This window comes from Callionymus lyra, chromosome 9 (assembly GCF_982586985.1).
Source record: "Callionymus lyra chromosome 9, fCalLyr1.hap1.1, whole genome shotgun sequence".
In the NCBI taxonomy this organism is placed as follows: domain Eukaryota; kingdom Metazoa; phylum Chordata; class Actinopteri; order Syngnathiformes; family Callionymidae; genus Callionymus; species Callionymus lyra.
In genome coordinates, this window is record NC_141826.1 from 23354396 (window position 1) to 23371167 (window position 16772).

Sequence of the window (16772 nt, forward strand, 5' to 3'; positions counted from 1 at the left end):
TCATTAGAACAGCAACCTGAACTTCAGAATGACCTCTTCTCCCTTTTTGACAAGTTGAACAAACATCTTTATAAACCAGTTTTAGCAACAAATGTTCATGTTAAATTTGGCTTCGGATCAAGTACAACAATAATGTCATCTATTTGTGAATTTTTGTGGTTTTTATGTGTTTTTCACGAGTTACTCTTTCCATTGAAGTACATTTATTTCAAAACAAATTATTACAAGATAATCTGACAACTTTGATGTGTGTATTTCTCATCATTTTCTTTATTTTTACATTTTATTATATTCTTATAACCACAATTTTATCCAATTATGGAGGTATTTTTTAAATAAATGATATTCATTTTGATGCCCTGAGGTTTGTTTTTACCCTTAATATATCATTTATATCTTTATTTATGATTTTAAATCTGTCTCTTCTTCCTCCACATTACATTAAATATTTTACTTTATTCCAAATAGTTATTATTAGAAGCTCATTTATTTATAATTTGTATTTATTTAACGTTGTACTATGCATCCCCAACTGTTTTTAGTTTGTGGTTTAATGTCGTCTTTATATTCACGAACTGACCTTCAGATAAAACAGAAGAAACAAAAACAAAATAATATAAATCATGTAGAGTTTGTGCTTCATTTATTTTAACTAGTTTACAGAATCATTTTTTAACCAAACTCAACTTTTAAAAAATAGTACTGACATGTCAATAGTCACAAGTTTATGTCACGTCTGAGAAAATATTATCTTAAAAAAAACAAAAAACGAAACAATAACATCAAGAATTAAACAACAAAATATATGTATATAAAACAAACCATTAATAATCAATAGAACATCAATTATATATATATTATTTGGACCAGGAGTTATGGAGCGCTGCTATACATGATTCTTTGTGTATATTGTATATGTTTGTGTTATTTAAAATACATTATAGTTTGGGCTTTACATTTGTAATACATTCAAATTAATATATATATAAAAGTATACTGTTAATCTTTAATCTGTGATCAATGCTTGTACAAACTTCCTGACTGTGGGACGAATTAAGGATTGTCTTATCTTATCTTAAAACTGGTGAAATTAAGCCAGTTCTTTACGTTTTCGGCTAATATTGGGCTTTAAATATAAAATGTGATTTCTTGTACATAGTGACGTTCAGCTTGTTAATACTGATGATCTCATGAAGCAGTGCCATTGTTTTCCACTAGATGGCGTCTCTGCACTATCTTCCTTTTCCTGTTCTAAAAAAACATGACATCGTTTATAAACTGATGACGCCACCTACTGACCTCTGAACAACATGACACTGCTTCATGAAGCTTCATGAAACAGTGTCATTATCTTCAGAGTCCACTATATGCAGCTCTGCACTATTTTCCTTCATTTTGAACAACTATTCTAATGAAATATCATCTTTAAAGTGATGGCGCCACCTACTGACCTCTATAATCATGACACTGTTTTCATGAAGCTTCATGAAACAGTGTCATTATTTTTATAGTCCACTAGATGGCGTCTCTGCACTATTTTCCTTTGTGTTGAACAACTGTTCCAATGTAACATCATTTTTAAACTGATGGCGCCACCTACTGACCTCTAAACAACATGAATCTGTTTCATGAAGCTTCATCAACACATCACTAATGATTTTCTCTCAACATCCATCAAGTCTGAGCTGACGTGTGTCACGAACATGTCAAATACTTTCTCCACTAATGTAGAATAAACGACTCAACTTAAGACGTGTATTTATTCACGGTTACAAACAAAAATTCACATTCAGGAAACAAGTGAAGGACCGTTAGCTCGACCTAGAAACTCACATCAGAAGCACCTCTTTCACGTGTTTGTCGGTCTGTAGACTGACCGAGGGATTTGTTAGTCAAAACTCAGTCGTGGGGCCAAAATCACACGAACCATCCGAGTCGTAGGCGGAAACAAAAATGTATATTTACAAAAGGAAGTGTGATTTTAATACGATCTTTTCACTCTTTTATCTCCGCGTTCGTTCTCCGTCACCAAATGAACTCAAGTTTTACTTTAGTATCGTCGACATCATCATCATCATCGTCATGGTAACAAGTTACTATATCAACACGAACATTCATTCATGTGTTTAGGGCCACGTTAAACGACTCGAGGCCCCGAGTTTGACACGTGTTCGTTAGAGTCGTATAAAGTTGAATCCAGCAGACAATATTAAATCAGTATTTGAGGCCTTTAGCGGTTTGGACTGTAGTGTTGAGTTAGGATTGTATTGTCGTCTCTCAGGTCACGTTCTTATGAAGATTATATACACATGACAATATTGCATTTGTGTACTTCAAACTGGTTAATATTAGTCGATACCAAATGTGATTTTTATACATTTTTATGTGTTTTTCAGGAGTTAGTCTTTCCATTTAAGTACATTTATTTCAAAACTTTTATGTTTGTATTTCTCACCATTTTTTTTACTTTTCTTTTTACATTTTATCATATTCTTCTAACCACAGTTTTTGTTTATCCAATTTGATGGTTTCATCTTGTTCTTTCTCTTTATTTCTCTTGTTCTTATTTTATTATGAAAAATTGCTGTATTTGCTGTGGATAATTAGGAAAAAAAACAATTAAAGTTTTCAATAAAGTTCTACCTAACCTAATTATGGAGGTATTTTTTTGATTAAATATATTTATTTTGATGCTCTGAGGTATGTTTTTTAATATATAATTAATATATTTTATTTATGATAATAAATCTGTCTCTTCTTGTTGTAAAACTCACGATAAGTGACGTTCAGATACTAAAAATTGCACGTTTGCTACAATACTACAATACTAACGCTGGCGTAGGTGAATGTCGTTCGGTTCGTTCACCCGCTCACCCCCAGTGGGGGGAGACTATGGTGAGGGGCTCCCTGTTGCGTCCGTTGATAATGGGCCAAGGGTTAAAGTAGGGGAACACGGGCTCCGTGAACCTGGTGTCGTAGAAGGTGAACAGGTGGCTCATGTCGCCCGCGTCGTAAAAGGCCACCTCGCCGCGGTCGTAGTCCAGGTAGACCCCGATCCTCCCGGGGGGTTTGTCGGGGTACAGCAGGCTCTCCTCGGAGTCCGTGCACGCCTCGTACTCGCTGGCGCCGTTGCCGTCGTCCCGCAGCACCATGGTCCAGAAGCCGTCGTCGGGACACAGGCTGATCTCGGACTTCCTGTTGACCGAGGCCTTGGCGACCCCCAGACCCCAGGCGGTCTTGGGGCCCACGTCCACCTCCCAGTAGTGTCTGCCCGAGGAGAAGGCCTCGCAGCCCAGCACGATGTTGTAGAGGGTGAAGCGCTCGGCGTTGTTGGGGAGATTGGGCTGCAGTTTCCCCACCTGGACGCTGGTGCGACAGGGAGAGACCCAGAGACAGGGGTACGCTGTGTCGGGGTCCAGAGAGACGGTGGTCACGGCTGCAGAACCAAGAGAACCAACAGAACAAAGATTAGGATTTTTGCTTTCAATTTTACAGGAAGTTTTCTTTAGTTTTACTTTTGGGACTTGATAGTGTAGTAACAAGTATATATGTGTAGTATTGTCAAGTACTTGACTCTGGTGTTTTGAGAGTGTTCTAACAAGTATATATGTGTAGTATTGTCAAGTACTTGACTCTGGTGTTTTGAGAGTGTTCTAACAAGTATATATGTGTAGTATTGTCCAGTACTTGACTCTGGTGTTGTAATACTGTAGTAACAAGTATATATGTGTAGTATTGTCCAGTACTTGACTCTGGTGTTGTTATACTGTAGTAACAAGTATATATGTGTAGTATTGTCGAGTACTTGACTCTGGTGTTGTGATAGTGTAGTAACAAGTATATGTGTAGTATTGTCCAGTACTTGACTCTGGTGTTGTGATAGTGTAGTAACAAGGATATACAGTATGTGTAGTATTGTCGAGTACTTGACTGGTGTTGAGATAATGTAGTAACAAGTATATATGTGTAGTATTGTCAAGTCCTTGACTCTGGTGTTTTGAGAGTGTTCTAACAAGTATATATGTGTAGTATTGTCAAGTACTTGACTCTGGTGTTTTGAGAGTGTTCTAACAAGTATATATGTGTAGTATTGTCCAGTACTTGACTCTGGTGTTGTAATACTGTAGTAACAAGTATATATGTGTAGTATTGTCCAGTACTTGACTCTGGTGTTGTTATACTGTAGTAACAAGTATATATATGTAGTATTGTCGAGTACTTGACTGGTGTTGAGATAATGTAGTAACAAGTATATATGTGTAGTATTGTCCAGTACTTGACTCTGGTGTTGTAGTATTTACAGACCACATGACTCTTGACGAAGTCATAACTGCTTTTGTTTGTTTTCAAAACAAAATATGTCCAAACATCAGCTTTAAAAGCTGCTGGACTCACTGTATCCTCTCATCCTCAGTCATCACCGATATCTCACAGGACTGTATTATCCCTTAAGCTGCAAAGGATGGTAATGTCTGCTGCCATCTAGCTGCCGGAAGTTTAATTGCAACACGAAAATGACCAACACTGTAAATATCTGCATGTTAATTGTAAAAAATAATAATAATAAGATTTATTTTACACACACTTTATTAAAATAAAAACTATTAAAAAGTTAAAGATAAAGATAAAGGTAAAATATGATTTTAAAAACCACCCAAAAATATATAAATACATTTTATATAAAATATTATATATTAAATCTATATATAAAGTGGAACATGATGGTTTCGTAAAAAAATAAAATAATTAAAAGCGATATTGTGTTTTCTCACAACCCTGATATTTATATTAATATTTTCAACATTAATGAAGTCTTCTTTTATTATTCAAGACGATCCCTACTTTACTATTTATCTTTTATAAACTTTAGAAGCACTTTAGTAACTTCAGAGGAGAAGATAAATATATCCATAGTATCAGGTGATTGTTTGGATCAGAGAGAGAAACAATAGTCGCCGTGACGTCAGCAGCTAGTGACGTCTTTGATATCCAGTCGTTGCAGTTGAATCTGAGAAAGTCGAGCTCGTTTTACACCAAATATATGTCGACGAGAGACGATGATGTCAAACATTACTTTATTTTTTTCTCAGTATCTCTTTTCAAACGTGTGTTTTTGGATAATAAAAATGCCAGAATTTTCGTCCGAATGAGGGAATAAAATGGCTGAAAAAATGTGTAACTTGATACTATGTATAGTGATGTGCTGATGAAGCTTCATGAAACAGTGTAATGTTGTTTAGAGGTTAGTAGGTGGCGCCATCAGTTTAAAAATTATGTTTCATTAGAACAGTTGTTCAAAACAAAGGAAAACAGTGCAGAGACGCCATCTAGTGGACTCTGAAGATAATGACACTGCATTATAATGCTTCAGACCATCACTAGATAGTTGTACAAGTAATTATTTTAATTGTTAAAGTTGAATTAACTGGAATATAAACTTTAAGATGATATATTATAGCAGGAAATAATGTAATTTGGCATAAACGATCTCTCTGATGCAGCCTGTGCCCACAAGTCGTTTATAATGATCTTATTAAATCACATTATTCAGTAAAACTTTCCCATACCTGTGTTTGAACAGAGATATAATCTGAAAATTGAGTCTGACTTGTGAGTCAGTCGTGGTCACGTGACTGCAGACAGGTTGATACTAGAGCCGGGAAAATGTGCTCTTTGTTCTCAGAGGTTCTTCAAGAATGCCTGTGAAGTCCAGGACCCTCCAGTCGAAACCGAGCTGGCGTTTGGACCGAGACAGGAATTCAAAAAGTACACACACAAGACTTGGATGTGTGTGTACAGTTGTGTGTTTGTGAACATGAGTCACGGGCTGTAAATACGTCTCTTTTTACTGCCGGGTCGTACGTGTCGTACGTGACAAATGTTTGTCTTCTCACCGGGCTGGAAGACGGAGCTCATCTTCCTCCATGTGCGGTACTGAAGAGGTCCCAGGAACTCTGCCGACTCCAGGTCCACGCTCACCTCTGGAGGGCGAACGAACAAACTCTCAGCCCTGAAACGAAAATGAAAAAAAAAGAAGGGTAAATATCCAGTGGTTGTACAAGACACTTTCACAATCGTTTCCTGTTTCCTACATTTACTCAAGAGGTGAAAATGTTACTTCCTTATTTCTGATAACCAGACCGTGAACTTTCAGGTCCAAACAGGAAGAATCGTGTTTGAAACTTCATTTCAAGCCAAAAGTGAATGGATTTAATTGATAGTTATCATACGGAGTCACGCTTCTATGAAGGATGATCTTAAATATAAATAAACAACTGTTAAAATACGCATCTAAATGTCGAAATACACACGATTAAATTCATAAATATAACCTATTATTCATTTGTACATTTATTATGTTTGTTTTTTGTAACCAGTCACTGTTTAATTTGCATTTTTGTCAGGGAACATTAGAAATAAATAAGGGGAACAATAGAAAAACCACAATGATAAAAACTAAAGTAAATGTTTTAATAAGAAAATACTTTATTAATTAAATTTACAAATACATACTTGTTAAAATAAATAAATCCATGTTGAAATAACAAAATATATTAATAATTAAATGTACAAATAAATAAGAGTTTGAATTAATGTATTCATGAAGAGAAAACGTTCACTGTTTTATGTATTTATACTTCTATTTATTTATAGTTATGACATTCATCATCCTTCATAAAATTCATAAGTGAAGTTTCAATAATAAATAAGAAGTAAAAACGGTAGCATATAAGCTAACTTTGTGATTGTCTGTTAGCTAATGCTAGCTAGCCTAGTACTGCAAAAAAACATGGTTTAGTTTGTTTCCTGTTTCCTCAAATAAATACTTTTTTGGGTCTCAGTTCATTGACTAAAGCTCACTGGGTGACTATAATCTCACATTAAAATAATGAATTCATTTTAAAGTGAAATATAGTTGATACAGTTCCTGGCTAGCAAACACTGGTTAGCATCGGCTAATAAACAAACAGCAGCTAGCTTAACGGTAAAGAATAGTTTTTACCTTCAAACTTCCCAATGAAGCTTAAAATCCTGCGATATTAAGTATTAATTCACATAAAATGGGTAAAAGGTAAGGGGTAAAAAGACGTTGCATCATATATTAGACAATAATTGTGTTTTGTACTTTCACACGGTTGAGTTAAACATCGTAGTCAATGGTCCGTGTGAGAACCAGGATGAGTAATAGTTCCTGCAAAGACATGATCTTTATAAAAGAAAAAAGTTGAACTCCTTCATGCTGAGTCACATACTCACCCTCCAATAAAATCTTTGATTCCCTGCAACAGAACAGGTTGTTTTAAACGTAGTCATTAAATTAAGGTTACATTTGGTTCTTCTTGTCTTACTTTCAGCTGCTCCGGGTTTTCTTCTTCTTCCAGTTTGCAGCAGAGCTGGTCGGACGTGGTCTCCAGACGACTGATCTGCTGCGTGGTCGCGGCCAGAGCTTCCTCCAGCTGGTCCAGCTTCTGGTCCTTGTGCTTCTGCAGCTTCTCCTTGATGCGCTTCTCCTCCTGCACCAGGAAGTCTCTCAGGCGACCGAACTCCGCCGTCACCATCTCGTCCAGATCTCCAGCTCGTTCCTGAAGAAACCATTGATCGAGATGAACGTCTTTATATCCGTGAGACACTCGTTTGAACAGGTTTTAAAGAAGGAGGATATTAATAGTATATACTATCATAGACATGATACAAGTGATGGTCTGATGAACCTATACTGACCTATATACTAGTGACGACACCTATATACTGGTGATGACACCTATATACTGGTGATGACACCTATATACTAGTGACGACACCTATATACTAGTGACAACATCTATATACTAGTGATGACACCTATATACTAGTGACAACATCTATATACTAGTGATGACACCTATATACTAGTGACAACATCTATATACTAGTGATGACACCTATATACTAGTGACGACACCTATATACTAGTGACAACATCTATATACTAGTGATGACACCTATATACTGGTGATGACACCTATATACTGGTGATGACACCTATATACTAGTGACGACACCTATATACTAGTGACAACATCTATATACTAGTGATGACACCTATATACTAGTGACAACATCTATATACTAGTGATGACACCTATATACTAGTGACAACATCTATATACTAGTGATGACACCTATATACTAGTGACAACATCTATATACTAGTGATGACACCTATATACTAGTGACAAAATCTATATACTAGTGATGACACCTATATACTAGTGACAACATCTATATACTAGTGATGACACCTATATACTAGTGACAACATCTATATACTAGTGATGACACCTATATACTAGTGACAACATCTATATACTAGTGACGACACCTATATACTAGTGACAACATCTATATACTAGTGATGACACCTATATACTAGTGACAACATCTATATACTAGTGATGACACCTATATACTAGTGACAACATCTATATACTAGTGATGACACCTATATACTAGTGACAACATCTATATACTAGTGACGACACCTATATACTAGTGACAACATCTATATACTAGTGATGACACCTATATACCAGTGACGACATCTATATATTTGTGATGACACCTATATACTAGTGACGACATCTATATACTGGTGATGATACCTATATACTAGTGACGACATCTATATACTAGTGATTACACCTATATACTAGTGATGACACCTTTATACTATTGACAACACCTATAAACTGGTGATGACACCTATATACTAGTGATGACATCTATATACTAGTGATGACACCTATATACTAGTGATGACATCTAGTGATGACACCTATATACTAGTGATGACACCTATATACTAGTGATGACATCTATATACTAGTGATGACATCTATATACTAGTGATGACACCTATATACTAGTGATGACATCTAGTGATGACACCTATATACTAGTGATGACACCTATATACTAGTGATGACATCTAGTGATGACACCTATATACTAGTGATGACACCTATATACTAGTGATGACATCTATATACTAGTGATGACACCTATATACTAGTGATGACATCTAGTGATGACACCTATATACTAGTGATGACACCTATATACTAGTGATGACACCTATATACTAGTGATGACATCTAGTGATGACACCTATATACTAGTGATGACACCTATATACTAGTGATGACACCTTTATACTAGGTGGTCATCACTGGTATATAGGTGTCATCACGGAATTGAACGGTTGAATTTAAATTTAATTTCAAATGTATCAATATGTTGGATTATTTTCTAAAAAATTGAATTCAATAATTGATATATTTAAGATTGAATTTGTTTATATTGAATAACTAAATTCAGTTAGTTGTGTCGTGAAAATTATATTAACAATTCAATTAAAAATAAATCTACATTTTTGTTTAATTAATTGTGAAATTGAAACTTATTTTCAAGTAGCACTATTTTAGCAATATGTTTAAATTATTGGAATCAAGAATATCAAATCTATGGTTTAAAACAAAATCATTTTGAAATATATATTTTTTTTTTAAATACATTAATGAAAAAAAAAATCTTACATTTAAATCCAAAATTTCAACGTTTGAAATGTTAAATATTTTGAAGTCACTTCAATTTCCTGAAGCTGTTAAACAAAGCTTACACACAACAGGAAATAGAAATGTTTCGAAGGAATTGACAAACTGACCACATCCTGTGACACAACTCTGTAGGAAACAGAAGTGAAAATCTGAGCATTAGCAGAAGAAAGTGGGTCAAACTTCAACATCTGACTCAGAGAAACACAGGAAACCAAGAGTTTAGACGACAGACAGGAAGAGACGACGATTAGAGACGCTCAGAGCGATGAATATCTGATCGTCCTCTTGAGAGAACGACTCGTCTTTTATCAGGACGCGTGTCAGACGCTGTAAATACCTGCTGACGTCGTAAACGTCTCGACTAATGAAGGCGACTTTGATGTTAAAGTGATGGAGAGACTCGTTCAACGTGTTCCACACGAGCTTCTACATTAATGATATTTAACATGAGTCAAAGGTTTTTACAGGTTTAAGGTCAGGATTATTGAAAAATGTTAAACATTTCCACTCATTTTCAGTAGTTTACAGGTTTTTTTCTTTTCTTTTTGTTTTAATAAAGAAGGTAATATACAGTAATAATTAATAAAACTGAATTTATTAACAGTATTCTTTCCAGGGCACATACTTTGTACAGTAAGTACCTCATCAATACAATACGCATCACGAGACTTGATGTTAATATGATAGTATCACAATGTGTCGTGAAGTGTCATGATATAAACATACCCATGATACTTTATGATAGTATAGTATCATGAAGTATTATGTTATGGTAAGTAAGTAAGTTATTTATATTTGTATAGCGCTTTTCCAAGCCAGAGTCAAAGCGCTTAAACAATCAAAACAATACTCAATAAAATACATACTAAAAAGATCAAGATAACACTGAGGATATCATAATATGATAGTATGTGTCACAGTGTATCATGATATCACCAAACTATGATATTTTATGATGTTAAAGTATCAAGAAGTATCATGTTATCACCCTATTATGATACTTTATGATATTATAGTATCATGAAGTAATATGATACAGGGTATCATAATATGATAGTATGTATCACAGTGTATCATGATATCACCAAACTATGATACTTTATGATTTTATAGTATCAAGAAGTATCATGTTATCACCCTATTATGATACCTTATGATATTATAGTATCATGAAGTATTATGATATGGTGATATCATAATACGATAGTATGTATCACGGTGTCTCATGATATCACCATACTATGATACTTTATGATATTATAGTATCATGAAGTATCATGCTATCACCATATAATTCATTGTGATACTATCGTGTCATGAAGTATCATGATTTTGCCATATCATTATAAATTGTGGTACTATCGTATCATTAAGTATCATAATACTTTGTGACACATTGTTATACTGTCCTACCCACAATAGTGTCATGATGTACTATGACATGTTAATATCATAACACTTTATGATACTATAATATAAACCAAGGCCTCATGGACCATAAAGGGTTCAGGATCTATAAATATATATAATAATATAATCTTAACTATTGTAGTCTGTATTAAAAGTCCAATTATTGTCATGTTTTCATGAAAATCACCATCATTCGTGTTTAATTACAGGTAAACATTATATTTATATATAGAATTTTAACTTTTATTCTTATGACAATTAATAGAAATTATCAAAGGAAGTTAAGTTTCACCATCTTAAGTAAAATACTTGAAAACAATAGATCAGAAATTCAAATTAAAATGTACTTTAAGTTTTTTTTTAAGTTCTGTTTGCGTCGCTGTTGAAATAAAGCACCATCATGACCTGATGTGAGTCAAGAGCTTCAAGTGTGACGAAGACTCTCATGACACGTAATGTTTAGAACTCGCACGACAACCTGTTGTGTAACGAAAAATTCCGTCTATTGTGCGTTTGTTGGACAGGTGGACCTGGACACCTGCCGGTGAATGTTGCCCCGGCAACCAGACTTTCAGGTTCCTCTTGAGGACTCGGGCGACGGGTGTCAGAGAGATATTTCCCAGGTGCATCGTGGGTAAAACACGCACCTTGGTGATCAGGATCTTCTCGTTTGTGTGTCTCTGGAACAGCGTGGCCTCCTCCGACTGCAGCTGAACTCTCTGCAGAGCCACCGACAGCTTGTCCTGTCCAAACACAAACACACAATCACATGCGGACCGACAAACGCGGCGTGCAACAACAAGCTAATCTGATTTGAGCGCCTCGCTCAACAACAACTCACGTCTCATGTGATCCAGTCCAAACCAGATCAGCCCGACAGAGATGAACCCGTAGAAAATATTTGAGCAGGAATTTGTTGCTTATTAACGTTTTTAACTTTTTTTTGTTGTTTAGAACTAAATATGAAGTGAAAATATAACAATATTCTTAATATTGTCTTAATATGCAGATACTTTTTATAGTAAGTACCTCATAATACAATACGCATCACTAGACTTGATGTTAATATGATAGTATGACAATGTATCGTGTCATGATATCAACATACCCATGATACTTTATGATCACATAGTATCATGAAGTGTCGTGATATGGTGATATCATAATATGATAGTATGCATCACGGTGTATCATGACATCACCATATCATAATACTTTATGATAGTATAGTATCATGAAGTGTCATGATATGGTGATATCATAATATGATAGTATGTATCACGGTGTATCATGACATCACCATATCATAATACTTTATGATATTATAGTATCATGAAGTATCATGTTCTCACCATTTCATGAAACTTTATGATAGTATAGTATCATGAAGTATCATGTTCTCACCATATCACGACACTTTATGATAGTATAGTATCATAAAGTATCATGATATGGTGATATCATAATATGATAGTATATATCACGATGTATCATAACATCACCATATCATGATACTTTATGATATTAAAGTATCATGAAGTATTATCATGTTACCATATCATAATACTTTATGATATTATAGTATCATGAAGTATCATGATATCACCATATAATTTGTTGTGATACTATCGTGTCATGAAGTATCATGATATTCCCATATCATAATAAATCGTGACACTATTGTATCATGAAGTATCATAATACTTTATGACACATCGTGATACTGTCCTATCCACAATAGTGTCATGATGTACAATGATATGTTTCCATCATAACACTTATAATACTTCATGACACAATAGTATCACAATGTATTATATTGTGATATCACCATTTTCATGATACTTCATAATATCATAAAGTATCATGATATGGTCACATTATAGTACTTCATGATACTATAATATCAAAAAGTATCATGATATGGTAACATCATAATACTTCATGATACTATTATATCATGAAGTATTATGATATGGTAACATCATACTACTTCATGATACTATAATATCAAAAAGTATCATGATATGGTAACATCATAATACTTAATGATACTATAATATCATAAAGTACACCGTGATATATACTGTCATAGTTTGATATCACCATATCATGACACTTCATAACACATCGTGAAACTGTTGTATCATGAAGTATCATGACGTCACGATATGATAATACATTGTGATATTCTAAAGTTAACTGCACTCAAGTCTCACACTTTATAATCCATTAATATTTCCGATTTATTCCACTTTCATCTCCAAACGATAGAACTTTTGACCATCTTTGGTTTGCATTTTTTAACATCTCACTGAAACAACAAGCATTCTCAGCTTTTTAATGTCGTTCATTGTAATGTCCTTGTTTGGACCCTTGTTTCAAAAAGACATGTTGTCATAGAAACCTAAAAGAGACACAATTCTTTATCTCCTTGTAGGGGGGTCGCACAACCTCTAATTTTGGGTCACATAAAAGGAGGCCTGTGTCAGTAAAACTGTTGCAGGAGCAGAAACCGTCTGAAGATGTCGCAGGGTTACGAGAGCTCGCACTGCGCTGCTGAATTCCTATAAAACACAAAGCGCCCAAAGTCTGCAGCAACGAACCAGAGGCTTTTTTTCAAAAATAACCCTCGGCTGCTGCTGCGTAAAAGTTTCTGCTTCGGACTCGAGCTGTAAAGTCGTCAACGCTTTTATTGTTGGGTCAGGATTCTGAGGAATGTTTGTCAAAGTTGACTTGAGTTTCCTTCAAAGGCAAACATCCTCCTGAGAAACGTCAGGACCTGGTTTCATGGACATGTTTTTAAATTCTACTCAATCTTTATTGAAACAGTTACCATTGACAAAAGCGTTTTGAATAAATGAATACTACCTGCATATGAAAAATAACCATATGCAAATGATTCATTTACTAGAAAAAATATATAATTATTTCAAGCTTAAATATATTGAATTAAATGTAGTAACTATATTAGTTTCTCACTTTAGCTTATGCCAAAAACATACCTTTATTTTTTTTGCACAGAAGTTTATGTAGATATGAAAGTATCACAATGTATCATGAAGTGTCGTGAAATGGTGATATCATATTATGATAGTATGTATAACAGTGTATCATGACATCACAATATCATGATACTTTATGATATTATAGTATCATGAAGTATCATAAAATGGTGATATCATAATATGATAGTATGTATAACGGTGTCTCATGATATCACCATACCATAATACTTGATGATATTGTAGTATCATTAAGTATTACGATATGGTGATATCATCATATGATAGTATGTATCACGGTGTATCATGAAGTGTCATAATACCCCCATATCATAATAAATCATAATACTATCATATCATAATACTTTGTACTTTGGTCTTGAGTGTAACCTTTAAGTTGTCGTTTATTGCCACTAGTATTATAAAAACACACACAGATATTATTTGTGAATATATCGATTGTCGCTTAAAGTTAGGACAATAATAATGTTACATATGCCATAAAAGAATAAACCTCTAATAATTTGGAGAAATTCAATCCCTAGTTTAATAGTCATAGTTTTTCTTTTTTATATATATAAAGAAAATAGTATTTTCATCCGTTTATACATTATTGTTGTACAATAAAAGAATAAGTTGCATTTAAATAAGTGTTAAAATCCTTTAAAAAATAAAATAAAATAAAATAATATATAAATATATGAAAATTATTTAACAATACTATGCAATATTTAAAGACATGTTTTCATTTTATTAAAATCGTTTCTTTGTCTTTTGTGTAAACAAACCTTTTGTCAATTAAAATCACAATACATTAAACACTATTATTACATTAAAACATATAAAATGTAATTTGTTTAGTTAGTAACTTGATTAGATATTAACAGTAAACTATTCATAATACAAAATATATGTATACAAGCGTGATTTTAAAGTAATCAAGTGTATCAGAATCTAGAAAACTTTTCTTGTTTGTGTAAACACAAATAAAATCAAATCAAATCACGGATAATTGAAATTAAATAATATACTTATTAAGTAAGTAAGTAAGTAAGTAAGTAAGTAATATTTATTTATATAGCGCTTTTCGAGACCAGGGTCACAAAGCGCTTAAACAATCAAAACAATACTCAAAAAAAAAGTACATACTTTAAAGATTAAATGATTAAATAAATTACCATTAAAAGGATAAACAAGTAATGAACAGTTTATAAACATATATAAATACATTTATACAAATAAAATAAATAACATTTAATTTAAAAAACATTCTACAGGTAGAAAAAGTTATTTTGGAATGAAGGAAAGTTACCCTGTAGTTCTCGAAGGCCTCGTTGATGGGGATGACGTTGTGGGTCTTGTGGTCCCGGGACATCCCGCAGACCAGACAGATGGGCAGCTGGTCGTCCTCGCAGTAGAGCTTCAGCTTCTCCTCGTGCTCCTCGCACAGGTCCAGACCCGGGCGAGGCCAGTGGCCGATGGACGAGGCGACGCTGCTCATGCTGGAGCCCGGCTCTCGCTCCTGGGGCTCCTCGGGGGACCACAGCGGCGGGGACGCGACGCCCGCCGCGCTGCCGTCCGCGCTCCGGGCTCTCCGCACACTGTCCACCACGTTGCACAGCAGCGAGTTGGGTCTGAGTTTTCGGGCGCAGCTCTTGCGACACTTGGGGCAGCTGGACAGCTCGTCCGGCTTGGACTTGGCCTCCCAGCACTGGACGATGCACGTCTGGCAGAAGTGGTGCCCGCACTCCAGGATCACGGGGTCCCGGAAGAGCTCCAGACACACCGGGCACGTCAGCTCCGACTGAAGCTCCTCAAGGGTGCAGGACTCGGCCATGATCTTGGATCATCGTCTCTCTCTCTCTGACAAGAGTCAGGACGTACTCGTCTGGACGCGCAGAGGGCGTGGCCTGACAGGAAGAGGCGTGCGGGGACAGGCTTGGTGTGCCGCACAGCACTGTACTTGGACCCTCGCCAGACGTCAGGAATTTAACCCGTAAAAGTAATTAAAAAATCATTTAAATGTATTACAAATATTGTCTGCTCATGTTCTCAGTACTATCTTGAACTGAGAAAAATCTCTGAACTTGTTGTCACAACATGATCTGGATCTTGTAATCCATGTGTTTGTGTCTTCTCGACTATTGTAACAGTTTATTTTCCTGTCTAAACAAGAAGGATGTGTCTCGCCTGCAGTTGATTCAAAACTCTGCAGTGAGAATTCTGAGCTGCTCTAGTAGAAGAACTCACATTTCTCTGATCCTTAAAACTCTTCACTGGCTTCCAGTTTCTTTCAGGATCAATTTTAAAATTCAGGTTCTTACTTTCAGATCTATTCATGGTCAGACCTTCCATCAGTGATCTGATCCAGACTTACACCCCAGCTCGGGCTCTGAGGTCTGTGGTTCAGAATCTACTGATGGTTCCTGAACTTCCGGACCAGAGGAGAGAAATCCTTCCAGACTGTTGCTCCTAAGCTTTGGAACCATCTCTGTGTTTGATGATCTACTGACTCCTTCAAGAAACATCTGAAGACGTTTCTATTTGTTCAGGCTTTTCCTTGATTTTCTGGAACTCCTGTTGTGTTCTCAGTTTTATCTTGACCTTTAAACTATATACTTTATTGAATTTTATTTTGATTGTTTAAGCGCTTTGTGACCCTGGTCTGGAAAAACACTATATAAATACAAACTACTTACTTACTTACTTATTTATTAAACTCTTTTTTTTTTTTTATTCAAACTAAGTCACACCATATTCC

General features: G+C 35.0%; 1 protein-coding gene across 1 annotated transcript; it reads right to left on the reverse strand.

The window, feature by feature from the left end:
* Positions 1 to 1741: 1741 nt before the first annotated feature.
* Positions 1742 to 15883, reverse strand: LOC148072313 (zinc-binding protein A33-like). The gene is made up of 6 exons (XM_087799117.1): positions 15324 to 15883; positions 11654 to 11749; positions 7350 to 7583; positions 7258 to 7280; positions 5895 to 6010; positions 1742 to 3436 (listed from the first exon to the last, which is right to left on the reverse strand). The coding sequence occupies exons 1-6, from the start codon at positions 15846 to 15848 to the stop codon at positions 2871 to 2873; spliced, it is 1560 nt and encodes a 519-aa protein (XP_087655243.1). The 5' UTR covers positions 15849 to 15883; the 3' UTR covers positions 1742 to 2870.
* Positions 15884 to 16772: the final 889 nt, after the last annotated feature.

What these genes read in the sequence shown, in the direction of transcription:
- LOC148072313 (XM_087799117.1), bottom strand. Translation starts at nt 15,848, where the DNA reads ATGGCCGAGTCCTGCACCCTTGAGGAGCTTCAGTCGGAGCTGACGTGC. An exon ending in AGGCCTTCGAGAACTACAGG is followed by an intron (nt 11,750 to 15,323) that starts GTAACTTTCCTT and finishes GTGTTTGGACAG; the next exon opens with GACAAGCTGTCGGTGGCTCT. An exon ending in ATCAAAGATTTTATTGGAGG is followed by an intron (nt 6,011 to 7,257) that starts GTGAGTATGTGA and finishes TTTTCGTTTCAG; the next exon opens with GGCTGAGAGTTTGTTCGTTC.